A 26,504-nucleotide genomic window follows, 5' to 3' on the forward strand; every position below is an offset into this window, starting at 1 on the left:
CAACACTGTCATTATTAAATAATGTAACAAAAGTTGCAGCGCTGTCTGTAATAAGGATCACCTTTTGGTGCGGAAAATCGATAGCGAGTAAAACTCAAATGAATGTGTTCATTGTTTTCGAATGTTTCCCTTTTTCTATTAATTAAACAAACATCGTGGGCCGGGCAGATTTTCAAGCCAAGTCTCTTTGTTATCCGATAAATCCATTAGGGAAAGAACAAAAGTTACTTCAGCATCGAACCTCGCTTTTCCATTGCAGTCTGTCGAACTTTATCGCGTCATTTGTACCAATTACAAAGTTGGACATTTTTCATTTCTCTAAATTTCGTTATCTGAAATCGAATTCTTTTCAGATTGCAACTCGGAGCACTCGGGACCGCCGGTGGTGATCCTGAGCTATCCGCGCTACTGCAGATACCGTGCAATGATGAGAAGATTAGAAGGTGTCGAGAACGAATACCTCAAATACAAAATTGTAAACGCTTTGGGCGGCTTCACAGCCTACACTAAAAACACACGCGTCCTGTTTTGCAAGGACACTTTCGATTATCCCGAATTAGAAGGTCACGAATTACTTTGCAACCACCTCGCTCCCAAACTCAAAGGCAGACCCAGAGGCAAGCGGAAAAAACGAAGTGTCTCTCCGGGTTCAGAGAGCAACGAATCAGAGTCTTCAGTATCAAATGTGTTCAATTCGTCTAAAGTATGTTTTTGTGTTTTTGCGCAAAGAAAATTATATTTGTATACAATTTTTTAGGAGAATGGTGCTACTGACGGTGGCAAAAACGGGCTACGGTGCGACAACACTCACCTCAGACGCAGCACAAGAGCTACGGAAAGTAACGAAAGCAAAGATTTCATCAAAGAATTGACTGTTTTCATGAAAACTAACTATACGCCTATAGGAAAAATACCCTCGTTAGGATACAAAGAACGTGAGTGGATGCGTTTGAACGGATTATTTTAATTAAAATGATTTGTTTGTTTCCAGTCGATTTGTATTCGTTTTACACCAAGGTGCAAAAGTTGGGAGGCTACGATTCGGTCACAGCAAATCGACTCTGGAAGTCTATTTTTGATGATATGAGCGGGCACGCTAGTAGCACAAGTGCTGCCACCGTCATACGAAGACACTACGAAAGGTTCGTAAAGTCGCGTGACTAGTTTTAAGTCCCTTTATCTATTATTTAAAGTTTGGTGCAGTGATTGGATCGATTTGTGATTTGTTTGTTTAGGTTTTTGCTGCCGTATGAGCGCCACGTGAAAGGCGAAGAGTACAAGCCGTTGCCAATTTCAGAAAGACGAAGACTGAAAAGTAAAACTGGAAGCAGCACCAGCGATGCTGAAACAAGCGAAAGCACATCAAGGAGTGGCAATAGCACTCCAGTTCCGGTTACTCCAACCACTCCAACTGAAAACAAGGTACAAACACATCTAGTCAAGGATCGCTGATTATTATCCCAAATTTGCAGGAATTTAATCTACAAGGGAAGACGTCGTCCTTGCGGAGTGTGCGCGTTAAACCGGAAAGACAGAACAAACAAATTAGTGACAAGTTGAACATACAAAACAATAATAACGAAGTTAAAACCGAAGACGAATCCGAGGTGAAATGTGAGGTAGTGGCGGTCAAAGCTGAAGAAACAGTGCCCGAAAAGGACGCCGAACCGTTGACTTCGGCAGTGGCGCCAATCGCACAAAAACTCACCCCTGAAAAATCTCATTCGCCAGTCGAGGGCAAAGAAAACATCCCCATCAAAACGGGGGATACCCCGGCCAAAAGTCCCGAAGTCATCGAGGTGCCATACAAACCCAAAACCCCCGAAATCATCGACCTTGAAGCGGACACTTACCCCAAAACCACCCTCCACCAACCATTCCTCCACGAAGTCAAGAAACGCAAATTAGAGATTTTGAAGGAAGGCGGTCTCGAAGTGACACCAGTTCGTAGTTTCGCTCCACCCACGTCAACAAAAGAGATCCGGCCGTCGGTTATCCAAACAGCAGGAACGCAAGTAGTCCACAGACCAATCAAAAATGAAATGCCACCGCCGCCGCCAAAACGGCCCCAAATCGCGATCCCACAAGCCCTTAGCATAAGTCACGTTAAACTCGATCAAAAACAACCACCCCCCAAACCATTCCCATACGTTAACGGCAACGTCCCCCCCAAAGTCCTCCAATCGAAATCAATCTACTCATATTCGGAAAAAACCGTCTACGGCAACCCCAAAGACCTAATGCCGAGCACCCAACCAGTCCACACCCCCAAGTTCGTGGGCACGCGAACCGGGGGCGACATCCTCGACCTGACGGTAACCAGCCCCCAAAAACCAATAGTCGAAATCATGAAAATACCAACCCCCACGCCACAACCCCCCACGTTCACGTCCCCGTCGAAAGTTCCGTACAAACCGCCACTGATCGACGGCCGCCGGTTAGGCTCAAACCTTGAAATAACACTAGTTGGGTCAAATAAACCAAGCGTTCACCAATCCTCGAAATACCTACCGCCACCGTCTCTCACAAACTACAACATGAGCAGATACCACCCCCAGAAACGTGTATCGTCCGACCATTACACCAACCACAAAATTCCCCGAATCGACGAAAACGGAAAGTATGGCAAACTCCCGCCGGCTCCGGTTTTGTCGACTCGGGAGAACAAGTCGTTGGAACTGAGCGTTCCGCAGCCTTATGGCTCCAGGAACCACCAAGCGCCAATCAAAAGCGAGGCCAAAGTGCCGCCGCAGATGCCCCCGGTGTCCAACGCCAAACATGTACCGGGTCCGGCGTTTCCGTATTTGTCTCACTTGTACGAGGGTAATAAGGGGGTGGCGCCCTATGTGCCCTTTTTGGACCCGATTTATTACACGGCAGCGATGCAAAGTCTGTACTCGCACAGTCCGCTGACTGCGACCCATCCAATGCCGCCGTTCCCCTCGACAACGGAACATTTAAAGTTGTATTCGGATTTGTTGGCGCACAATTCGCGCTTGAATTTTCCGTTTCCGATTGGGTCAGAAGGGAATCCTTCCATTCTTAACAATAACAACAGTTTGAAGAAGCCGTAAACATATCAGTTTTGGTTTGTTGTTTCTGGTCTTTGATGGGCACTTGACGTACGTGATAAATTTTTTGATAAAAAGAATGACAATAGTAAAATATATTATACATACGTGTAAAAAGGTGTGATTCGAATAAGTTGTAAAGTAAATGTTTATGAAGATGTGTATCATTTACATGTTAATGTTGGACCTTTTTTCTTCGGGGTAGATGTTGAATGGATGTTGATTTTTTTATTTTGTCTTTTAAGGATTTGTTTTGTTTTTTCAATGACTTGGTTGCCGATGGGGCAATGTCACACGATTTCCAAATGACTAAGTTGTACAGTTGTTGAATTTGGAAGAAAGTATTACTGATCTTTTGCAAACAAGAAGGAAGAATTTTATTTGTTAGGTTTATGTTGTTGTACATATAAAGGCCAGATAAAAATTAGTATCTGTGATTTTATTAAATAAATATACCAAATTACATTGTATATAACATGATAATTCCCTATTTTCTCGAGTTAGTCAATTATTTAAGTTTTTATAACTAATGTAAATAGGTACCATTTACTTTTATAATAATATAAGTGTTAGTTCACAATGTTAAGCGACCGCCATTATAAATAAAACTACAACAAAGCTCGTTTTATTTCACTCAACTTAACCCGTCCCTTTACACCCACATTCTCAGCTCTTACATTAAAAGAAAAAGATTTCCATTCGGTTTTCTTATTTTTTTTTGACGAGATCATGATTATTATTTAACTCATTCTTACCTTGATCGTTTTAATAAACGAGGCTGAATTTTTGTGTGTAAAAAGTTTATTGAATAAATTCACAAAACGGATTATAAAGTGCGTATCGAATAAACAATGCAATAAATTACTTGTGGTTGATAAATTTGGTCGTTTTCCCGTTGGACAAAACCTTGTATTTTGGTTTGGGTCGAATCACTTCTTCGTTTTGCACAAAATTGGGGCAGTGGCGTCGAGTGTGGGCATAATCGCCCGTAGCCCCACATATATCGCAAATATGCCGTCTTAAAATCGGACAAGTAACTCTCCCATCTTCGGCTTTTACAGTATGCGATTGAAATACTTCAGGCGTTTCACAGTTTTTCCAACACAGAGTGCAGATTTTCGGTCGTTGATAATTTTCAACATCTTGCGAAAATTGTTGATTTTGGAATTTTATTGGTTGGTTTTGATAGAAACTGGGAGATGGTGGTGGTGGTTGAACATTTTCGATGCTTCGTAAAACGTTGGAAAACTGTTGATTTCGAAGTGTTGGGGAGTCGTAACATTTTGGGGTTTTGTTATAATTATTGAAAGACACTGGAAATAAGCTTAGTGGCTGAGGTCACTACTAATTACGAATTACTTACTTTGAGCACGTGATGAAAACTTATTAGAGACGATTGAGGCGGTTTGGGAACTGTGCCCTCAAACGGTGTTAAAAACAGACTAAAATTAATTTAACTGATACAAAGTAGAGGGGTGGTGACGACGGCGCAAGTTAAAAAGTTCGGCTTTTTTGATGGACAAAGCTTCTTTTGATTGGTGCCGAATTCTGGGAATCCCTCGAACGAATAACAAAAAAACAATTTTCAACACGAAATTCTTTTCAAGAAATATGTTGACAGTCGCTACTATAATTATTTCTTTAAATTGGTTTTCCCCACGATAACAATGAACTGCTCTTTAACCTCCAGATACATTCCAGTTCGCATAACAGTTACAACTCTTTGTTCAAGTTAATTAAAATGGTATTAATTTTCCTATTTTTGGCCCTTTTGTTCAACTCAGCCGCGGCACAATTGCGACAGTTTTCGAACAATTTGCCGTCCGCAAAATTAGAAGAAGACAATCTCGACGACACAATCACTCAAGTTTTCAACAAGTGTAAATGTGTCATTTTTTATTTATGTGATGAAGAAAATTTTATTATACCACAGGATCGGGTACAAATAACGCAAACTACGTAAGTTGTTAAAATGAAATAATTGTTTAAATGAATAACAAATTTAGCTCCAACTATTCCTTGAAACGTGTTCGCCGCTTAAGATGCTCTAATGAGTTTTACTACTGTTGTAAAGCGAAAACACAAGAAAGGGGCGAAAAATGTGGCAAAAGTAATTTAGCAAGTTTGCGAATCAGTGACCAATTTCCGTGGGTTGTGGCAATCACGGAAAAAAAGCGCTATGTTAATAATTTTTCTTTTAAAAGTGGGGGCACTCTGATTCACCCCAGGGTGGTTTTAACAGCACAACACAATGTATTAAGTGTGTAAGTAAGTGCCTCTGTTGCATTTTTTTAAAAAATGATTCAACTGGTTTTAGTTCCTCGCCGAATTTATTACAAGTAGTTGCAAAGGGGGAAACTTTAAATAAACTTCCTGCAACATCCCTTTACCTCAACGTTTCGAAAATAATTAAACATGAGGGTTACTACTCTGGGGCCCTTTACAACGACATTGCTTTACTTATTTTAGAATCGGCCGTCACAAGTATCAACCCCGTTTGTTTACCAAATTTAAATCAAAAATTTGATGGACAAAGTTGTATTGCTGTTGGTTGGAGTGGAACAAATCGTCGTATGTTTGCATTTTTTCTAATATCAAAAAACATATTTTTTTGTAGAACAAATCAAAAGACTGAAAAAAGTCGAATTACCAATCGTTGAATCCAATAAATGTGAAAAACTTCTCAGAAATACAACTTTAGGTCACAGTTTTCAAGTACATCCGTCGTTTATTTGTGCCGGGGGTGAGGAGGGCCAGGATACATGTCGGGGGGATGGAGGGGGTCCTTTGATGTGTAGACTCAATAATCACTTTATTCAAGTGGGGATTGTTTCATGGGGTTTACCTATTTGTGGACAGAAAGATGTGCCAAGTTTGTACACCAACGTTGCGAGTTTGATTAACTGGATTAGACAGAAGTTGGAAGGGGAAAATATCTATATTTCGGGTTATAGTTAATAAAGACAAATCTACAATCTAAGTATTTATTTGAATACGAATTCCCAACCCGTTAATTTTTAATGGGCGATTTTCTCGGATTTCAAAAAGTACACCTTTTTTTCTGTAAACTTTAAAAGGGGGAGGCAATTTTTTTGCAAACATTTCAGCGGGGATCAAAAAAAGGGTGATAATTACTAAGTCAGTCAACATATATTTTTTTCTCAAAATGTTTGTTACGTTTCGGCTAAATGATGGCCATCTTCGGGCTTAAAATTACAAGTTTCTGGTATTTTTATTCGAAACCATTTTGTGTTATATGAAAAATACTTGTTTGATTTCTTTTATTTAGGTAAAATTTGGCTTTATTTTTAGTTATCCTTGCTATTATCGGGATGTGGTAGTGGGGAATGGAGTAAATAAAAGAATGAGCGATTCTATAAAAAATCTTTAATAAATAAAAAACTACATAAAATGTACAAACACATAAAGAACATATAAATATTACGAGGTACTCGGAAAAATTCTAACCGACCCAAAAAGGTAAATCATAATAAGTTGTACCAAGCAACAAAATATTAGAAAATAATTTCCGAACCTAAAACCAAGAGGATATGTAATGGAAAACAGATCATGAAAATGAATAAGCATCGAAATACATAAAAATTAAACTTAAAGTTAAGTCCTATGTTAACTTATGATTAGGCACTCAACAAATAATTGTATAAATATAGTTCATTATATATGTTATTATTACTATAATAGTATAGGTATGTCTTAATAGGAAAACATGAACCTTTACTCTCCATGTTTTATATAAATATATGACAAATCCTAATCTATGATGCAAGACTACATACAGTTAATACATAGGTACATAAATAATAATAGCCAAAGTATCGTATGTCCTCGTCCTAATCCTACGGGTTTACCTACCAGAAACAATAATGCACACAAAATACAAATACTGAGAGTGGAGCAGATACATTGCTGATAAACCTACAGATTAAAGCACTATAAATAGGATTGCAACGTAGAGTCAGTGCAGCAGACTGTCCAGCAGCGGACTCCGTGATATGTTCCTAAGACTAAACTACCTTGCCAATACAATATAGGTATATTGCGGTAAATGTAAATATACACTTTACTTTGTAACAGACATTTTGGTATTTCCCATATCACTACTACGTTTTCAGCAAACACAAGATTCATTTACACTAAAACTAAATCAACTAAGAGAAAAAACAGTACAAAATTACTTTGGTCTGTATAAAATACTAATAGTGGAAATGTTTACATACATATAGCGTCGTCGATTACTTTGTTTGGTCACTATTACTGTCGGAATGATCAGAATTGTTATTGACTTTACCTTCGTGCTTCTCTTTTTTGATAATGGTAATGTCTGGACAGTTGGCCAATACTGAGTTGCTGGACGTGGATGTGTTGATTGCGTTCGAGAGGAGATTTTTGAAGAGGCTCGTATTGTTCGACGAGGGCACATCGGGCAGCACCGTGTCGCCCTCCTCGTCCGAATCGGCCTCTTCGTACGACTCCATCGCGTTCGACTGGTTGCTAACGTTCGCTTCGCTGCTGTTGTCGATTTGCGACATCGAAATCAGGTAATTTGAAAGCGTTTGCGGCGTCACATTCAACTGCTCCGCCGCTCTGTACAGCGTTATCTCCTTTTTCTTCAACTTCAACAACACATCCGTCGGCCCTTGTTCGCTCCAGAAATCGCGCACTCTGCAAAAGCCAGTCAAAACATCTTCAATCTGTTACCACCGTGTCCGGGCACTCATTGCCGCTCTCGGGTACGCTACTACTCCCTTCGGACGCATTGCTCGTTCTAAACACAAAAAGAACAAATTCGACCACTCGACATTTACAAAACTTCCTTAGTTTAGGTCAGTAAGCTCGATGATGGCCCGTGACTTATAATGACAAAGTGAGAGGTGCTGACACCAAAAAAAAGATGAATTTTCCTCAAGAAATTTCATCTTTTTTTTCATTGAAGAAAAAGTGAAGCAAAGGTTAGGGAATGAAATGATGATAGCCCCATCTACCTGTTAGAAAAAAGTTGTCTCTCCAACTAAAAACTACAAATTACCCCGCCTACATACATACACCAAATTCGAGGTTCTACAAATTTATTTCCATTTAAACAAAAATACTGTTTACATAATGTTCATTTATAAACATTTATTCACTGACACAACACAAGACAATATTGTTTGTGTACATTGGCACAAAACATGTAGCAAATGTAACAAAAAAATTATTACCGAAAACAGCATAAATAAAAAAGACTTTTTCTTCTGCTGCGACTTTTAACGGGAGCTAAACATTAAACTATGTGCTGACGGATTTATTCATAACTCTTACACAGAGACTCGCTTATTCAAAGAACATACCAACCAAGTTTGATAATTAAAGTAAATGAATGAAGGAAAAATTTCTCTGAACAAAACAAAACAAACAAAAACAACGAAAATTGGGGAATTTCGCAAAAAATCGTAACAAAAACTTTGGTCCTGATTCTCATTAAACAAAAAATAAATACGACACCGAGCTAGAATTTATATGAATTTTACAGTTAAAAAAACTGCAATCAAATAAATGCATTAATAGAACAACCCAATGATGCGATATATACGTTGTCAATAACTCTAAAAATATATCTTTGTTAGTGTCCATTTTTCAATAAAATCCTCGAACAGGGGGGCGATTTTATTTTTGTAAATGCTACTACACTTTTACATTATTTCAAAATTAAAAGAGTTACTGATAAAATTACACAAAAGGGCTTTATTTTCCCTTTCTGTTGTGTATTTTGTAAAGGATATTGTTTCTTTTTGTAATTTTTTTAACGTTAATAAAAATTAAGGAAGAATATAAAACTTAAAAATTAGATACTCCTTAGAAAAAAGACAAGAACAGAAGATAAAGCACTTTGTGTGTAATTAAATTATAGAAAACTTTTTTTATATCTATCTATTGAAAAGATAAAAGAATGGACTATCAAAAGCGGTAAGAAAACTAGGTTATTATTAAAAAAATATGTTTTTTTTGAAAAATGAATAATAACAAAAATATCAGCTTTATGCGTTATTTGAAATTTGTTTAAATAAAATAAAATAAACAAACCTTTATGAAAAATAAAGTATATTTCTCGTATAAATTACCATTTTGAGGGTTAATTTGATTCGCCTTATATTCAAATAGGAAGGAAAAGATTTATACATAAAAAATGATAACGTAACTAAACATAATGCTTCATTTACGTTAATTGCCAAACGGTCTTAAATTCCAATGCATTAAAGAAAAATTGGAGGACAACATTTAACCGCCACCAAGATGAAGTTTCTATACAATATAATGTGTTATTTTGTGCTGATCTGTGCTGTCCGTTGAATAATAAGTTTGAAATGAATTTAAATGGAACGGAAGGCAACACACAGCAGCACAAATTCCCAACGCCTGACATCCCCTCGATAAACCAGAGTCAGTGCGTCAAAAATCAAGTGCTTGACCTTCCACCCCACAACAAACAAATTAAAAACTTCCACAGCGTGTAATGAAAAAACCTCTCAACGGTGCTAGCAACATTTCCGAGAACGGCATCAATTGCGTGGACAACCGCACAAATAACATCAAAAATAAGGAGAGAAACGAAAACTAAACCAACTAAAAAAGCGAGATATTTACCGATAGGGATGTTTCAAACACCCGTAGGAGTCCCGATATCTTCCGTAGAGTGTCCCATAGGAGACACCCAACAGCTCTGCTGCAACTTTCATCTCGAGATTTTTGGTTTTGATTGCGTCCATTACGCGTTTCGTGAACGGTTCCTCCCAGAATTGCTGTCGTCGTCCGGTGTTTAAATAATCGTTCATTTTAATTACGTCGGGCCATTCCTTTTCCAGAGCCGGAGTCAGGAACGACTGCGTCCCTGACGTTGTAACGTTTAGCGATTTCATCGAGCCTGTCCTTGAAGTGTCATGTTTTGAATCGTTCGGCGAATAATCGCCAGAATCGTCTATCAGAATGTCGTCATCGTGCGGCTGAAAATACGAAAATACAGTTAGATTTTCAATTCTCTCTCATCTCGAATAATGGCCTACTTACGCACCAAATTACGAAAAAACTGTTTATTCTCTACTTACAATGTTCAAACAATAAATATTTGTGGTAATTTGTTCAGGCTTGCGTATTGTTATTGACGTGGGTGGACGAGAAAAATTCGGAAACGCAATCTTTCCAGTTTTAGTCTTAGCAACGCCCCAATGCATCATCACTTTATTTTTATGTCACTATTCATCATCACCGACGACGTAATGCTCGTTAATTAGGGAAAACTTTTACAATTGTGGACCGGTTATCTGATTCAACCTCAATTTGTTTCCCATTTTCCGGAAAATTATCACGCTTTTTAAATAATGCTCGGCGTAATTATATTTACGATAAAAAATGCAAATGCAAACACGCATTTGCTTACTTGAAATTCAAGAAAATTCCTATTTTAAAAACGCTATCTTTAGTCACATGCACTTTTTCTGTGATCTACATTGCAACAATTACGACCCAGATCCGTTAATCTTCATGGGCCAAAGCACTAAATGATTTATTAATTTTTGTATTCTGGTTCACTTTCTGTAAAGGATATCGCACGAATTTTCGCATATTTATCAAATATTTCACAACGTCATCAAAACAACATCGTATTTTTTCCATAAGGCGGTTTAAAAATGGCAACATTCTCGTAAATTCCACGGCTATTTGAGATCTTATATCCTGTAGACGGTTTGTATAAAATTTCGGACGGTTAATAGTTGAATATTTGGAAATGATAAAAAGTCTTATCTTGTATTCCAAACAATGAATATTAAAAATTTTGAGTACAGTGTTTGGTAGAATTTGGGAATAAAATTGGAAGTTATCTCAATTTTGGGGAAAAAAGGTGCCAGTGTGATGTTTGGACAATGAACTTACCGAATCTTACGTAAATAAACAAAGATAAAAATGAGAAAAACACTTCGTCAGAATTTACATTTTTTGGTTTCTTGTTTAATTTTTATTATCACCATTACACTGAATTATTATTAGACGATTAGATGATCAACATATGTCGACTTGAAAAATATATCTTAATTGATCATGTGTACAGAAATGTAGGGCGCGAAGATATTTTAAAATTGCTTACAACTGTTATCGGTGTAACAACTCGAAAAAATAATTTTTTTATTTAAAAGTAAATATTTGAGGCTCGCCATTCGGTCGAAAAACTTTCCATTGAAGAAAATATTTTAAGGTGTGGCGCCGCCGAAAATTTATCAACGCATATGCGGGTGCACAATGTGCCGTCGTTCTGCCCCTCCGGGTGATCGATTTTGCATTTAACGGAAATAATAACCTTATTTTTAAGATACATATTTATAAACGCAAGCCTATCCTATGAACGTCATGGAAATATCGACGTTATTGTCCACGAAAACAGCCACGGTGGCATTCAAATAAAAAGCAAATTAGCTTTATCGAAATGAAATTAAAACTACAACAATAAGCAAAAATCACCGAAAAATATCGCTCCCGTATTATGCGCGATAAAACTAATCGTTCGCATGACGTGACACGAAAAACCATTTTTTCAACAAAAACAACCGCTGACTAACGCCTTAATTTAATATATTAATCGCATTTAGAATTCAGCGCTGACCTTGGGGCCACATTGCGGTTGGTTTTTCGAAATTTCAACACGCTCGTTCAAAACAACCACGGGATCCCGTTATCAGTATTTATTGCCGGCACAAAAATTTCCAAAATGTTCGGAGTCACACCTCAGCAAACCCAATTGCTTCAATTTTTTTTTATCGATTTGTTCCGAGAATTTCGTGACCAATTGACACAAACCATCATCCCCATTAATATGTGCGCGTTTTTGTCTAAATGTGACCCTTTCGAGCATTGTCATTAAAATTATTTTGACCTTTAACACTCGCAATTTAGAAATTGCGTCGCCAACGCACACGAAAACAAATTTTTGAAATTGTTATCCGAGTTAAGACAAATAAAACACTCTCGACCTCAATAAGTAACTTTCTCCAATAAAACTCGACGTTTTTCCAAAAGACCGCAGCCGATAAAATTCCTAAGAGAAATTCACCCTGTATATGTAAATAAAATTCGAGAAAGCTGAGATAAAACACCAACAGCCGATAAGGCCGTTATCAGCTCGAAGAAAACACGTGTCGGTTTCCGCTCTATATTTGTTTTTTTTTCTTCTTGTTTACACTTACAGAAGTTTCCTTTTTCACCCTTAGTAGTGGTTCGTCAGGTTCCGTTATATCTCCTCCTTCGTTTGCCGATGGCTCTTCCTCCCAGATGGACAGGTCATGATCACTGGTTGACATTGCATCGTTAGAATACGTTTCGTCGGCGTTTCCCGTAACGTTCATTATCTTTGGTGTTGTAAATGCTTGCTCGTAATCGTCTATGGGAGGTCTCCCTCGTTTTCGTTTGTTTGAAGGCGCTTCATTTTTCGGATTGTCCATTACTGTCGATACCTGAGGAAGTGCCGTTTGGACACCGTTGACATTGTTGCTGTCGGCATTTTGTTGATCTTCGTCGCGCCAAGACACTTCCGCCAGGCCTTTGATTTTCAGTTCTTCAGCAGTCTTCAGTAACGTTGCGAGGTGACACTGAAATTTCGACAATCCTCAAAAAAATGCTATTTCATGTTTAGGTTTTATGTAACACACGAATTTCGAAATTGGGTTTCTGACCGCTTTAAAATAATTTTCCAAAGGTTATACTTTCTGATAATGAGACCAATTTTTCCCTTCATTATTTTGCAAATAGTTATCTAAGAGACGAGTCATCAATAATTTTTGGCGATTTTTCTATAACCCTGTTTTGTATTAATCTCTTAATTGGTTCGGTACCCTAAAATCCTCCACATCTCGAGATAAGATTGTTTAAAAAAACAAAAAAGAGCGATTATTATCATAAAACGCTCAGGCCTGGAAATAACAATTAAACTTTGGGACCCTCAAAAATCAAAAACCCTATCTCAGCTCGATCTAGACCGATCCACGCGTAATCCTGATAGCGAATCTGTCAAAGTTTGATTGAAAAACAAGGTGAAGGTCACTATTTATCATAAATTACAACTTTTTCGTTTTAAATTGCCATCGAATTTTGGATTATTGATAAGGGAATTTTACGATGGTGGTCGAGTGGTTTTAATCCATCGAATCGTAAAATTCGGGGTTGATGCACGAATAACGGCCGAACAAGGGGAAAAAATCCGACGATTTTTATTTCTGGTGTGTAAAAATGGGCAAATTACTCGCAGGAATGTGAGGAAATAAAATTCCGGTCCGGTGCTTGCGGAACACAATCCTGATTAAAATATTTTCTAAGATCGAGTGAAGCTTGATTGCATCCACCTGACCATTTTCTCATTTTTTGGCCAAGTTGAAAAAACAATTCTGGCTAATCAATTTGCAAGCAACGTAAAACCATTCATCATCAATGGGATTTCCAAGGTTCTTTAAGAAAATAATGACATACTTAATAGTGACAATAAATCAGCTAAAATTATCCTCAACAAAATTGCCAAAATTGTAAAACAGTTCGCCACAACGTGATAAATAAATTAACCAGACTGAATACAAAACAGTTTTTTATGCGTTTACAAATGAAACAACCGGAAATTAGCAACTTGCATAAGTTATTTTATCTGTGTATTTTGCGGACCGAAAGCTAAAAATTAAAAATAAGTGTGCACACATTTTTGTTACTGAAGGTTAAAAAAAATAATTTCTAGTATATTCCATTGCCTGTCCCATAAAGAACAATTACAAAGCTGTTGCGTAAACAACGGTAAATAATGTATGAATGAAACGAAATTAAAATAAATATTTCTCAAATGTACGAGTTATTTATTGAGAAACATGAAATAAGCCCAGGAAACTGGTTTTCCCACGTCATACGATTTTTATGTGTTTTTTGTTCGCATTTCTATCACTTTTTCTCTCATTAATATAGAAAATTTTCTTTTACAAACATTCAATTATCACTTGTGGTTACCGTTCACTAATCAGGATGTTATCGTGCCTATGGAATTCAAAAACGCAACATGAATAAATATTACAATATTTGACTTTTTAACTCAGACATTGTTCACGTGTTGAAACATTTTCGAAAAGAATTGCGAATACTGCGTAATAAATTTTTTATCACAGAACAAAAATGAATTATACCAAATAAAACGATTAAACGAAAATAATAAGTCTATTGATTTCGACTTTGAGAAAAGCAATTTGTTGTATCACTAATTTAGAATTCTGTTTATCGCTTTTGTCCATTTCTCTCATGCATAATTCACTCCACAAACTAAAAATCTATCATTGTTAAAAATTTACACCTGATTGTAAATAATAAAAGAGATTTGTCGTGGAAATACTGTATCCAGTTGTTGTACAAATTAGATAATTTTTTTGTTAAAATTAAGTTGGTTTCCTGTGTCACGCCAAGAACAGGAAGGGCGCCTTATACGGCTTCCAAAAAAAGCAGACCTCATTTCCTAGTTGAAAATTTTTATCCACAATCAATCGTTTCAAGTCGCGACGATCCCGAAATAAAAAATCCATAATCGAGGAAAATATTTCACACGCGAGCAATTAGAATTTTTACTGCAAACCCGTAAGATACGGAAGTCGACTTAATTAGGCAATTAGTTTGGAAAATTCATCAAAATTAAATTCGAGTTTAATAATAGCCCAAGCCGATGACGCACTTTAAAATCGATAAAATGACCGGTGGCGGGTTTGAATCGCGCGCCTAGTGCCATTTTCGTAATGTCACCACTCAACAGGTGGCGCTTCGTAATTTATTTAAACATAAAACACATGTGTTTCCATGGCTTTTAAAAATCATGGATAATGAGATGGGGCCGGTGTCTGTTAGACTGACACGATCGTTTGTTGATTTGGTTGTTGTTTAATTGGGCTTGTTGGTGCTTTAATTGCTTTTTTTGTAATAATTATGGGGCGTTTGGGGTTTTATAGAGTTCCTATATTGGGAGAGTTGGGACACTGAATGTCAATTTTCGAAATTTTGTTTTATATACGTCGGTTGGAATGTGTAAAAAAAACAAATTGGGATAGAAATCAGTGGTGTTACACTTGAAATTTGGCGAAAAGTCAAATAAATTTGTCAAAAAATGTTTCCATTTTTCGTCGACTAACTGCGTTTAGAAATGGTTTAGACTGGCAGTCGTCGTCAATTCACTGTTTTTTTTATATGAACTCCACATTTTAAAAGAGATTTCTTTGTAAGTACAAGAATTTTACGTCTAAACTCTTCATCATAAACATTTTTTCCTTAACTTTAAGAAATGGTAATCATCGATGAAAGAGAGAGAAATTGAACCTTTCCAGCCAAGTTTTACATTTTTATTAACAAGCTTTTGGAAAAGTTGAGCGTCTAAATAATGTTATGTACAAAATCTATGAGATTTTGGGAATTTGTCTATGTATTTACAAAATACGTAGGTACTTGAACCCAAAATTGGTTCTAATTTTTAGGAAAGTTGAACCTGTCGCTGCTTGGCCGCTTTTAGCATCTACGTGAACTTTAGATTCTGTTTCAAATTGTAAAGTTATTGGGAATTCACGATTTTGTTACGTTTTTCATACGAGAACACCTTCAATATCATTTTTTAGAAAATTTAAAAAGACGACAGGGAATATGAAGGGTTTTTGATGACCAATTTTTGGGAAGAGATGTTTTACTAAAAATTGTGACTGAAAGAAAAGCATTTTTAGCATTGAAGTATGTTTTAAGTTATGTATTTAATATTAAAATAAATATTGAAAAATTTCAGAAATGTGAACGTTAATATTGGTAGGTAATATCTACGTTTCCTACGTCCCTGGTTAAATTTGACGTAAAATTATGTCATTTTATGCATTTGACAAAAATTATAACCTTGAAATTATTTTCGACATAAACCTTTGACATAAGTTACTAACAAAAATTTTAATAAAAAAGGATAGAAATATATACCCTATCCACATAATACAAAATTGGCTCGGTTTGACGTTCAGTGTCCCAACTCTCCCAATAAAGGAACTCTAGGGTTTTATTGACGTTGCGAGGAGAATCGATTGTTGGCAGTTTGCGGGCCAAGTGGAGTTTCTCATGGGGTCATGAAAAATTGAAGGGTTTTGCTTTTTTTAAAGGGGGCTTACGTGGTCGACGTTGATCTCTCCTTTGTACATGAACTCGACCAAGCACTTAATATCTACATATTTGACATCTTTCATGATGAGGATGGGGTCTTTTTCTTCGTACTGGGACAGGATGGTTTCGAAGTAGGTGCTGCAGGCGGAGAGGACGATCTTGTGGGCCTTGATGGTGCGCCCCTCGCAGGCCAAGGTGACGTCGCAGAAGGCCTCCTTCTCGAGGAGCTGCGAGAACATGGTCTGCAAGTTCGAATGGTGGTACCTCCATCTTAGACAATACTGTTGAGGCAGCATTTTTGGTTATGTTCGTCCAGCTTCCTTCCGACTGTTCGCGTTGGAGATGACGAATTTACCAAAAAGTAATGAGTCACCAGCGTGAGACCTTCGAAATAATCAATACTCGTCGGTTTTGGGGCCTTTGGGCGAGCGTTTGTTTTTTAAATCACCACCACTTCACTGGCACGGCACAACGCATCCGCAAGTCGACTGTTTTTGCGAGGTTTAACAATACAAAGTCCGGCCGAGGATTTCTCAAAAATTTGGAGACGCGTATGTAAATGTTCAGTCATTTGGAAAATTCCGACAAAAAATGTGTCCCTTAGTTTTTTATGAGTCAGTGAGCCAATAGAAACCACGTAAGACCCCTATAAACCATGTATAGTCCGTATATTCGCCGGGCCAAGCCTTTAAGGCAAATCAATACCGCACGTCTTAAAAAATTCTCGCGTAAAAAATCTTGGGAATTGTCGAGGTTTTTCGTCACACACAAATATTTGTCGAGAGCAACGGCTTTTCAGCCTAACTAACGGCACCAAACTCGACTAACGCAGATCCAAAACGGGGTCAAAAATTAAACCGACACAGACTCGGACTGTACTGTAATTAGGCCTTTCATATTTATTTTTATAAACTTGAGATTTTTCAGAGCCTGGGAAAGAAAGAGAAAATCTATCAACTGTTCAAGTTCAACGATCGGTCGTCGCGCCGATTTCGCACAAATTCACCGATTCTTTCACGATTTTCGCACACAAAACACCAGCACGGACATTGCACGGCTATTTAGGCGGTTTCCGCGGCACAACATCGTACATTTACTAAGATTTCCGGACCGAACTTGATAATCTCTCTCTCTCATGGAATTTTTTGGAAAAAAATTTAGACAGAGATAGCAAAACGCTATGTAAAGAAAACAGAAATATTTCTTTTGTGGAAGAAATCGTAAAAACTTGCCGTTGGCTACACTGAACTCACCAGGCGGTTTTGGTTACTTTTTTTGCGACAAATGTCAACTTGACGTTACGTTTTGAACCGATAGCAGTGATAACATGTAAACAAACGTTTTTTACGAATTAACTTGCACAAATACTCATTTTTGCTCAATTTTTAGCACCATGTCCGACGATGAGGACGCGCCTTACGTGAAAAAAACCAAAAATATTCACTACGGCTCGTTGGAGGAAGCGGAAAGAGCTAGGTTAGCAGCCGGCGATGGGAACGATGATAGCAATGAAAAGGCCGAAAGCACGTCGGCGAACCCGCCACAGGTTCACATTTCCACAGGTATTACTTTGGCATCCGTAATTTCGTCCAAATGCCAAAACCTCGCACACAAATGAGCTAAAGCTCAAGTCAACATCAGTTTAATGTAGCGCTAAAATATTCACGAAAAATCTAGTACAAGTGGTACATTATATATTTCTTATTCCTTAATGGAGCCTCGTGGCTCAAAACCCAGGTTCTGTTTTTTGTAATTTCTGTAAAACCAAATTTTGAGTCATGGAATCAAAGTTTTTTATTAGAATACTTAAAATCTTATTATTTATTTATTTATACAGGGTGAGTCAGTCATGAGTTAGTTCTGAAATCTGATGCAACCAGTAAAACTAATTCCACCTGTCCAGTTGTATTCCATTTTTTGAGTATATTGTTAACTTTATCTTAACAGTTTTGCCACTGATTTTGCTAAAACTCCTTTATGAACTACTATTTTTTCAAAAATAAAAAACCGAGTAATTTACCCTGGTATCTTTATTACATGAGAGTATTAAGAGTAAAATTTATCGTTGTAACTGATCGTTTAAATGAATTTCATCGTAATTTATCTCAAAAAAAGCTGGTAAGCAGAAGGTTAAAGTCTCAACATTGTAGCCAATATTTTCTCCAAATTCTTGTGATAAATTTTTTGCCAGTCGACATTTAGTGACATTTGAAGCGCTCAAGAGTGGCTTATTAACGGCCCAGTCAATAACTAGGTTCACATATTGACTCGAGTTGCTTTGTCATGCGAAATAATATGATTACAGATTTTTAAAAAAATATAAAACCTGAGTGATTCAGGAAAAAATCAGGTTTAATACAGCGATTAACTTGCACTTTGGCTTTGAAACTGACAGCCGCGGTGTTATTAAATCAAATGCTTTATTGCGCTATTAAATAAATAATTCGTATTAGAACTCCTTTAATGCCATAAATGCACAATAATATTAAATTGAAAAAAGTTGTGCCATAGGCCCCAGCTTTATATAATTTTTGCTTTTTAAAAAGAACAGTTTGTAGGTGTACCTACGAATGGTAAATAAAAAAAATGTTTATATAACAGCAATTATCACACAATTATTAAAAATGCGTGCTTAGGTGCCTGTTTTTATGTTAAAATCTTTCACTTGAATCTAATAAATACTGTTACGTTTAATTTATTCAGAATACATGGAGCTTGAGGACGCCATGTCCCGCGACAAGCAAGCCCTCTTGGAGGAATTCGAGCGTCGTCGTAAAGCGCGCTCTATTAACGTCTCCACCGATGACGCCGAAGTGAAACGAAACCTTCGCCAATTGGGAGAACCGATCTGTCTATTCGGGGAAGGACCGGCAGATCGGCGTTCACGCCTCCGTGAAATACTAAGTCGTATCGGTGAAGACGCAGTCATTCGACGCGAAGCCGAAGAAGAACGTAAAAATTTCGAAAAAGATCTCGAAACAACGTGGTATCATGAAGGCCCCGAAAGTTTGCGAATAGCCAGATTATGGATAGCGCACTATTCACTGCCGCGGGCCAAAGCCCGGCTTGAGGAAGCCAGAAAAGCGAAGGATTTATCAACGGCTACTAGAACAGCCAAGAAGCAGGAAATACAGAAAAAACTCCAGATTATGTCGATTTATTCGAGTCAGATTGGCGATTCGAGACCTATTGCCTATTGCCAGTTTAGTCCAGATTCGAAACTTTTAGCCACAGCTGGATGGTAATTATCATTTAATAAGTGAAATGAAATTATTTGTTTGATTCAAGGAGCGGGTTGTGTAAAGTGTGGTCAGTGCCCGACTGCACACTCAAACAGACCCTGAAAGGTCACGCCTGTAATGCCAGTGCTATTATTTTCCACCCTAGAGCAACAATCAGCCAGGAGGAAAATATTTGCAATATGGCATCGTGTGCAGCCGATGGTTCAGTAAAATTGTGGGATTTTCAAAGCGAGGAACCGATCGCTGATATCGAGGGCCATATGCCACATCGTGTCTCCCGGTTGGGCTTTCATCCCTCTGGAAGGTTTCTCGGGACTTGTTGCTTTGACTGTTCCTGGAGATTGTGGGATTTGCAGCAATGCACCGAAGTTTTACACCAGGAAGGACACGTCAAACCTGTCTATTGTATTTCCTTCCAGATTGATGGATCGGTCTGTGCCACAGGGTAAATACTTTTGGTAAATTGTGACAAATAATTAATTTCCCAACAGTGGTTTAGACTCATTTGGACGTGTGTGGGACTTGAGGACCGGAAGATGCATCATGTTCATGGAGAGTCACTTAAAGGCGGTTCTAGGGATAGATTTTTCCCCTGATGGCTACCACATTGCCACGTCTAGCGAAGACAACACTTGCAAAATTTGGGATTTGCGCAAACGTTCCGTCTTGTACACAATCCCAGCTCATACGAATTTAATTTCGGAGGTGAAGTTTCAAAGGGACGGCGGCGATTACCTAATTACTTCATCGTACGATAACACGGCGAAATTGTGGACAAATCGGACCTGGCAACCGTTGAAGACCCTGTCAGGTCACGACGGTAAAATCATGTCAGTTGACATCTCCCCCGATAATCAGTACATAGCCACGGCGTCGTACGACCGCACTTTCAAATTCTGGGCCCCCGAAGAGCCCAAATAACAATTTTGTACAAATAAATAAAACATTGTTAATTGGATGTTATATTTCGCATTTGCCGGACTGCAGCTACAAACCTAGCCGGACATCCGGTACTGCCTAACTGATACTGATCGTTCGGTAGTTTTAGTAAAGTGGCCAGTTGTTGCAGGTTCTCCCCTAACGAAATCCCCAAATCCTGCAAGACATTTTCCAAGTAACCTGCAACCACAAATTGAAATTTTTCCAAATTTTTGAAACAAAATTACCAATATCGTGGGCCAATTGTCGGCTGGCCGCTTGGCTCAATTCACAAATTGACAAAATGCGTTCGCAAAATCCCTGACACGTCCTCCTGGCGATAAACGTGAGGAAGACATGAGCTAGGGCTCCTTCCGTCTCTCCGGCAGTGCTGTACTCCTGATCCACCGCCTTCAGGGCGCAGCTAAGTGACGGGTTGTCTCGGAAGAGGAATGGTTCCAGGTGTTGCGGTAACGTCATCAAGTACTGACCGATCTAAAGCCAGGCGTTAGGTAAGTAATAGTTTTATAAGTGAAATATTGTAAACGCTAGGTAAAATAATCCAAATGCCAAGTGGTAAAGAATTTTTTAATAAACCTTCCTAGATATTACACCATTTGGCTTTCGAGAAAAAGAGAACACAGTCAATTGATTTTGACTTATTTTTTAGCAAAATTGAATAACAAATGATAGAGAAAATTACTTATAGTTTTTTGTTTTTGTTTGTTGGTTTGTTGGGCTAAATTATGTACTAGCTGTTTCAAATGCCAACGTTGCATTTTTTGTAAAGTTTGTCGTTATAAATAATTATTTATTCGCTTAAAAAAATTAAGCGCTAGCTCCATTTAAAAGCTGGCAAAAATTTATTTTCAACATTTTTATTATCTGAATCTCCGCGATTACTGGGATTTTTTTATTTTTCATGGATTCATAATTTTTACCTAGCGTTTACTATTTTCCCACAATCACCTGTGTGATGTACTCCTGTGGCGTGAAACTATAATCGGGCAAGTCATTGTGCATTGAATTTGCGAATTGTGCCCACGTTTTCGGCACTTGTACCACGTCCAAATGTAGCGAAATCGGTGCGAAAATGACAAGATAAGTCGTATGGTGTATGTCCGAGCACAATTTACTAAACTCATTATTAACGTGGTCAAGTAGCGACAATTGCGTCCCTTCAGTGACACACCTGACCAAAGATTCGTATTCCTTTCGATCAGAGGCACTTAATAGTAAAAACTTGTACTCAAACTGGGCTTTAATTTGATTAGTTTCGAGTATAGTCCCGGTCAGGTCCTTCTCCAGCTGTTGCAAATTGACCAGGACTTCGCCCGTGTTCTGCAGTAACGATAGACACAACTGAAACGTGCCCCAATCCTCCTCTTGTCTTTTATTTCGATCGATTTGTCGCAAAGCGACGCGATATTGGTCCGCATAGCTTAATAGAAACGCCCGAAGTGCAATTAACAAGCCACAGTAACCGCAATTTTCGGTTATTTTCTGGCAGCGTTTTTTGGCGTCCCGTGCAATGTCGATTATTTGAGGGATGCTTAAGCCAAGGGCTTGGATTGTATCAGAAAGCTCCTCTTTCATGCAATTTATGGCCGAGAGTTTTTTCATTAGGTGGGCTTGTTCATAAGCCGCGTATTTGCTAGTGTATGGGATTAAGTGGTTGTAGACTGCTTGTAGTAGCAGCAAGCACTTGTCATGGGCTAGTTTGCCGCCCGGTGATTGGTTAATGACGTCCGTTAAGTTGTCGGCGAACTGTTGGGTGATTTGTTTGATTTCGAAGAGAAAGTTTAATTTATCTTCGACTTGTTTTAAAGCGGCGTCAATGCATTCGTTGAGAGTCGGGTCTAAAGACGTGAGAACGTCGGTGTAAATCTCAACGAATGATTCGCAACTGTTTTGGTTGGTGAAGACTTGGTTGAACCATTTTTGTTGCGTGTGCCAGTTGGACAGCATAATGCCGTAAAAATTGTGGATCCATTGGATCACAGACTCGTCTTGTTCGATTTCCAATTGATTGCGCCACTTTTTCAATAAAACGTCCTTCTGGCACTTGTGGTAGTACTTTAGAAGTTGTGGTAAGCGTCCCATTGATTTAAATATTCGCACAAACATTGACGATTGTTCTAAAACTTTGGTAAACAAACTGGCGAATTTATGTGCTTTTTACCTGTGTTGGAAGAAGTGAAAGCCTGGACTATGGCTGGACTTGCGATTGCTTCCAGCCGATTTTTCAGCCCTTCCAACTGTAATTTACGATCTTCATAATCACTAACATTGACTAAAAGTTGCAAAGACCGCTGCATTCCTATTATTTTTGCGGAAATGTTTTCAATGTTTTTGGAATCAAAGACTTCCTCCAAGTCGTTGACTATTAAAGAATTCGTAAATTCGGCACATTTCCATAAATACCTTACCTAAAATAGTCCAATTATCACTCTCATGCAGCCCCTGCTTGGCCATATTCAGTTCATTCTTAATAGTGTCCAGTTTCTCAATTGTGTTTATAGACTTTCCAGTGTCTTGTTCAATTTTTACGATTTCGCTACGAACTGCTGCCATTTTTTCCTTTAAAATTGCTGCTTCCTGGTTGAGATTTTTGGTGTCTCTGATGATTTTTGGCAGTGACATTAGGATTTGTTGACTGGTGTCTTCAAGGGCACTGTTCACTTGTTGGACGCATAGTTGGAGCTTCATAACGAGGGACATTGTATAATTCTGGAAGAAATTGATCAATTTTTGTGTAAATCTAGCCGAGCTAACCTCTTTCTTGTCCTGGGTCTCTGCATTTTTTAAAACATCGTTTATCCACGCTTTGGTATCGAAATTATCATCAGAGAACGCGCTAATATCCTGCAATATCAAAATACGTAAAATTTGAAGGGGAATAAGGACATTAAAACCATTTTTGTTTCCGATTTTTTTGATGACGTTTACGTAACCTCACTTTTATTTGTCAATAATTTTTTTTATCACTGAAAAGTGTTGTTCAGGGGAGAAAAAAAACCAAAAGGGCTGTTTAATATTTTTATTCTAAACGTACTATTTACATCAGTCTTTACACTGGCCCACTTTCCTCCAAAATGGACGTGATCATGTGAAGCACTTTTTGGTATAGAAACGAATGTCTGCAAGTTTTAGTTAGATTTGGTCTAAATTTATTATAAACCTTGCCTGCTTGCCGGTTTGCAAATTCCCAAATGGTCTAAAGGTATCTCATAGTATTCCCCATACCCCGGATTGCCAGAGTCGGGTTCAACCACTAAAAATTTAAATTTCATTGCTGAAACTACCGTAGGTTTGGTCTCCACAAAAGTCACAATTTTCATTGGATGATTTTTGATAAGTCTCAGGAATTTTTGGTGTATTTGCACCAATTGTGGCGAATCTGTAATTAAAATTTGTAAAACACAACAGTAGAATATCGCAAAACTACGTTTTTGTAACTCCTGGACTTCAATACTTGGCCAAATCACAAGGGCTGAAGCCTGGCTGAAACTAGCAACACTTGATCCTAAATGAGGCGTGCTATAGAAAATTATCCCTCGAGTGTTTGTGTACAAATCTCTGATTCGTTTATTGCCATTTTCGGAAGCTAAAATTTGACGGTTAAATAAATTCAAGTGAATAGGATTGTACCTTTATTTAGGAGACACTTGACCATTAAACCACCCATTGAGTGTGTCACCCACACGATGGGTCTTTTCCCAACTTCAACCCTCTCCAACTGTTCAATCAACTCGTCGCTTCGCTCTTCCAAAGTCTTGACTTTCTCTACTGGACATATGGGTGTCCACAACGATAGATTTGTCTCATAATTTACCCCAATGATTCTCAAACGATCACAATCTTGCGCTAACCAGTCTCTAGGCCAGCAATTGGTGTAACATTCATCCTCACTTTTTTCCATACAGACGTATTTAAAGCCAGAACAACAGTACGGCCCTGTGGCAGTCTCATTTGTATTGACCGGTATGTCCTCCCAAACAAAGTCATAATCGTTGCAAAGGCAACCATAAGCTGTGTGCGTTTCAAACTCTTCCAGAAATTCCCTCATTTGAGGATCGCTTATTCTTTGGATTTTGTTTCTCTTTTCGGTGCATTGTTTATTGATACAAGTTGAGTTGTTCTGTGTCAGACTTTCTATAAATTATAAACTGTGATGATAAGCAATTAATTGTGTAAGAGCTGGGATTGGGTAAGGATTATGTGCTGGGTTGGGGCCCTGGTTCCAAAATCCTTACTCACCTGGGGCGCCCTTCTTACCAAGGAACCCCAACGGATCCTGGTTGCGTTGTCTCTGCCTCCACGTAAAAAATACACCCCCCAGTAAACCATGGATAAAAACGACGTCAACTTTCGGGGTTTGTACAATACGGGTTGAAGGATGCAAAGGGTAGAGTCTTTGTAGGTAAACAGGGTCTTCATCACAGTCTAAATTTGCAAGTGCTTTAGATGCAGGGATTGATATTCGGACGTCGTCGTGTTTGACCCACTGGGCCAAAAGCCCGACCCAACCTAACCATTTTATTCCGAATAAAAATGTTTTGTGATTATTATAATTATTTACCCGATTTATACATTTCGTCAAGGAGATTTCTGTGCATTGAAAGATACGAAATAATCCGACAAATAGTTGCGGTGACAGAAAGGTTGTCTTTGAACCGGTTGTGAATTTCCATTAAAAGTGGAAGACCGTTGAGTTCGGCAATATCTTTGGCGTATTTCCCTAAACTGGCGTGGTGTAAAAGTGACTCTAGACACGTCGGTAGGAGTTCTTCACTGGTTTGAATGAAGTTTTTCAACTCGTAGGGAGTTATGTCATCACCGAATTTCTCAACTTCCTAGAAAATCACTTAATTGTTTTACTCCCTTCAGTTTGATTTTTTAATTACATGCAAGTCGAGAAATGCCTTAGAGATGAAATAACCCATACAAGGGTGTTGAGACATCGCGTGTAAATTGACTAAAAAATCTTTCATCACATCGACAATCATGTCGTGCGTATGACCGAGAAATCTTAAGGGCGGGTTGTTGAATAATCTAGGCTCAACATCGGGTGTCCTAGCCAGCCCTACCGCAGTCCTGGCATCAATCATATCAGCGAGTTGCGAGTATTGCCAGCTTTCCAATTTTTTAATCCTAGCCAACTGTCTCACAGCCCTTTTCCGAAGAAACCGATTTTCACTACTTGCAAGAACAAGCAATCTTTTAGCGAATGAAAACTTCAAAGCGGTCCATTTTTGTAAATAGGTTTCTTGCCGGTTCGGGTCCCCAGTTATATCAATGACGAAAAAGTCATCATCTTTGGATTTTTCCACGGCTGTTGGCTCGATTATTGATAAAATTGATGTGTCTAAGGCATTGCTGAGGATTTTTTTGGTCGTTTTTACCTGATAATATAACCATCCTGCGCTGGAGGATAGATTTATTTGTTTGACAGTAAAACAAGAGGGGAATTACCCGAATGAAACTGTAGCCAAACATGTAAATTTAACAATTTTTGGATACTTTTTTAAAAAATGCATGGGAATGTCAAACGCACATGTCACGAAGAAGTGTCAAATTTGACGTTTTGCAGCTTGTAAGCGCTGTGATTGGTCCGTTTGAGGTCGGCCATTATAACAACGCAAGCAACCAATCACATCATACTGTTGATTAATTCAAAAATTCAGATTAGCGTTCATTCATAACTTGAAAAAACAATAAAGGCATTTTCAAGCATAAAATCCAAATGATCTCATTTATTATTAGATAATTTTTTATGCTTGGTCATTTTTTCGTTTATCCATGATTTTATGAAATTTTGGTCAATTAAAATGTTTTATTATATTTTGGGTCAAACAATGTCGTAGCAAGTTGTAAGAATAATTAATGGAAAACTTGTGCAAGTACAAACATTTGCTCGTGTCTAAATTTGTCTTTCTAATACAAATAAATCGAGCGTGGAATGTATCTGCTTGAATAAACAGCGTTTAATTGTAGTGAACTCTACTCTTTGCTATTATTTTGACCCGTAGATATTTGACTTTAATATATTTTATTATTAATTTATGGGTGGGAAGGAAGAAACGCG

General features: G+C 38.0%; 6 protein-coding genes across 9 annotated transcripts in view; 3 read left to right on the forward strand and 3 right to left on the reverse strand.

The window, feature by feature from the left end:
* LOC656495 (serine protease H6) overlaps positions 1-3,690 on the forward strand; it is a 38,428-nt gene extending 34,738 nt beyond the window's left edge. For both annotated transcript variants that reach the window (XM_015985486.2, XM_008192118.3), the window contains 5 exons: positions 354-703; positions 758-935; positions 992-1,142; positions 1,236-1,422; positions 1,473-3,690. In XM_015985486.2, coding sequence (XP_015840972.1) covers positions 354-703; positions 758-935; positions 992-1,142; positions 1,236-1,422; positions 1,473-3,074 — 2,468 coding nt within the window. In that variant the 3' untranslated portion in view covers positions 3,075-3,690. The remainder of the gene's footprint in view (positions 1-353; positions 704-757; positions 936-991; positions 1,143-1,235; positions 1,423-1,472) is intronic.
* Positions 3,691-4,417: 727 nt separating this feature from the next.
* On the forward strand, positions 4,418-6,051 carry LOC103312169 (phenoloxidase-activating factor 2). 2 transcript variants are annotated; one of them, XM_008192117.3, is made up of 4 exons: positions 4,418-5,030; positions 5,078-5,335; positions 5,389-5,639; positions 5,689-6,051. In XM_008192117.3, the coding sequence occupies exons 1-4, from the start codon at positions 4,813-4,815 to the stop codon at positions 6,027-6,029; spliced, it is 1,068 nt and encodes a 355-aa protein (XP_008190339.1). In that variant the 5' UTR covers positions 4,418-4,812; the 3' UTR covers positions 6,030-6,051. The 2 variants fall into 2 exon arrangements, with proteins under 2 accessions (XP_008190339.1, XP_008190338.1); XM_008192116.2 differs by having other exon boundaries at positions 4,421-5,030; positions 5,389-5,642.
* Positions 6,052-6,441: 390 nt separating this feature from the next.
* On the reverse strand, positions 6,442-16,552 carry LOC107399298 (uncharacterized protein). Its single transcript, XM_015985489.2, has 4 exons — positions 16,265-16,552; positions 12,305-12,706; positions 9,717-10,072; positions 6,442-7,754 (listed from the first exon to the last, which is right to left on the reverse strand). Exons 1-4 carry the CDS (start codon positions 16,550-16,552, stop codon positions 7,325-7,327), a joined length of 1,476 nt encoding a protein of 491 aa, XP_015840975.2. The 3' UTR covers positions 6,442-7,324.
* An 892-nt stretch (positions 16,553-17,444) lies between these two features.
* Positions 17,445-20,456, forward strand: U4-U6-60K (U4-U6 small nuclear riboprotein factor 60K). The gene is made up of 5 exons (XM_969125.5): positions 17,445-17,585; positions 17,646-17,818; positions 18,960-19,497; positions 19,545-19,943; positions 19,990-20,456. Exons 2-5 carry the CDS (start codon positions 17,650-17,652, stop codon positions 20,417-20,419), a joined length of 1,536 nt encoding a protein of 511 aa, XP_974218.2. The 5' UTR covers positions 17,445-17,585; positions 17,646-17,649; the 3' UTR covers positions 20,420-20,456.
* Cog7 (Component of oligomeric golgi complex 7) lies at positions 20,445-23,452 on the reverse strand. Its single transcript, XM_969097.4, has 7 exons — positions 23,332-23,452; positions 23,192-23,281; positions 22,846-23,146; positions 22,599-22,799; positions 21,386-22,554; positions 20,665-20,911; positions 20,445-20,617 (listed from the first exon to the last, which is right to left on the reverse strand). The coding sequence occupies exons 1-7, from the start codon at positions 23,332-23,334 to the stop codon at positions 20,448-20,450; spliced, it is 2,181 nt and encodes a 726-aa protein (XP_974190.1). The 5' UTR covers positions 23,335-23,452; the 3' UTR covers positions 20,445-20,447.
* LOC663010 (uncharacterized protein) lies at positions 23,443-26,027 on the reverse strand. 2 transcript variants are annotated; one of them, XM_008192089.3, is made up of 8 exons: positions 25,892-26,027; positions 25,324-25,843; positions 24,999-25,272; positions 24,695-24,946; positions 24,068-24,571; positions 23,865-24,023; positions 23,603-23,816; positions 23,443-23,556 (listed from the first exon to the last, which is right to left on the reverse strand). In XM_008192089.3, the coding sequence occupies exons 1-8, from the start codon at positions 25,954-25,956 to the stop codon at positions 23,487-23,489; spliced, it is 2,058 nt and encodes a 685-aa protein (XP_008190311.1). In that variant the 5' UTR covers positions 25,957-26,027; the 3' UTR covers positions 23,443-23,486. The 2 variants fall into 2 exon arrangements, with proteins under 2 accessions (XP_008190311.1, XP_008190310.1); XM_008192088.3 differs by having other exon boundaries at positions 24,677-24,946.
* Positions 26,028-26,504: the final 477 nt, after the last annotated feature.

The sequence above is a fragment of the Tribolium castaneum genome, chromosome 4 (assembly GCF_031307605.1).
Source record: "Tribolium castaneum strain GA2 chromosome 4, icTriCast1.1, whole genome shotgun sequence".
NCBI lineage: Eukaryota > Metazoa > Arthropoda > Insecta > Coleoptera > Tenebrionidae > Tribolium > Tribolium castaneum.

Coding starts and splice junctions, on each gene's coding strand:
- Cog7 (XM_969097.4), bottom strand. Junction 22,800..22,845: donor TGATAATTGGACTATTTTAG/GTAAGGTATTTA, acceptor ATTCTTTAATAG/TCAACGACTTGGAGGAAGTC. Junction 20,618..20,664: donor ACAATTGGCCCACGATATTG/GTAATTTTGTTT, acceptor TTGTGGTTGCAG/GTTACTTGGAAAATGTCTTG.
- LOC663010 (XM_008192088.3), bottom strand. CDS start 25,956: ATGCATTTTTTAAAAAAGTATCCAAAAATTGTTAAATTTACATGTTTG. Junction 25,844..25,891: donor TTGGCTACAGTTTCATTCGG/GTAATTCCCCTC, acceptor TCTATCCTCCAG/CGCAGGATGGTTATATTATC. Junction 24,572..24,676: donor TGGTAAGAAGGGCGCCCCAG/GTGAGTAAGGAT, acceptor TATAATTTATAG/AAAGTCTGACACAGAACAAC.
- LOC103312169 (XM_008192116.2), top strand. CDS start 4,813: ATGGTATTAATTTTCCTATTTTTGGCCCTTTTGTTCAACTCAGCCGCG. Junction 5,031..5,077: donor GTACAAATAACGCAAACTAC/GTAAGTTGTTAA, acceptor TAACAAATTTAG/CTCCAACTATTCCTTGAAAC. Junction 5,643..5,688: donor TTGGAGTGGAACAAATCGTC/GTATGTTTGCAT, acceptor ATTTTTTTGTAG/AACAAATCAAAAGACTGAAA.
- LOC107399298 (XM_015985489.2), bottom strand. CDS start 16,552: ATGCTGCCTCAACAGTATTGTCTAAGATGGAGGTACCACCATTCGAAC. Junction 12,707..16,264: donor GAGAGATCAACGTCGACCAC/GTAAGCCCCCTT, acceptor TCGAAATTTCAG/TGTCACCTCGCAACGTTACT. Junction 7,755..9,716: donor TGTTTGAAACATCCCTATCG/GTAAATATCTCG, acceptor TGGCTTTTGCAG/AGTGCGCGATTTCTGGAGCG.
- U4-U6-60K (XM_969125.5), top strand. CDS start 17,650: ATGTCCGACGATGAGGACGCGCCTTACGTGAAAAAAACCAAAAATATT. Junction 17,819..18,959: donor ACAGGTTCACATTTCCACAG/GTATTACTTTGG, acceptor TAATTTATTCAG/AATACATGGAGCTTGAGGAC. Junction 19,498..19,544: donor CTTTTAGCCACAGCTGGATG/GTAATTATCATT, acceptor GTTTGATTCAAG/GAGCGGGTTGTGTAAAGTGT.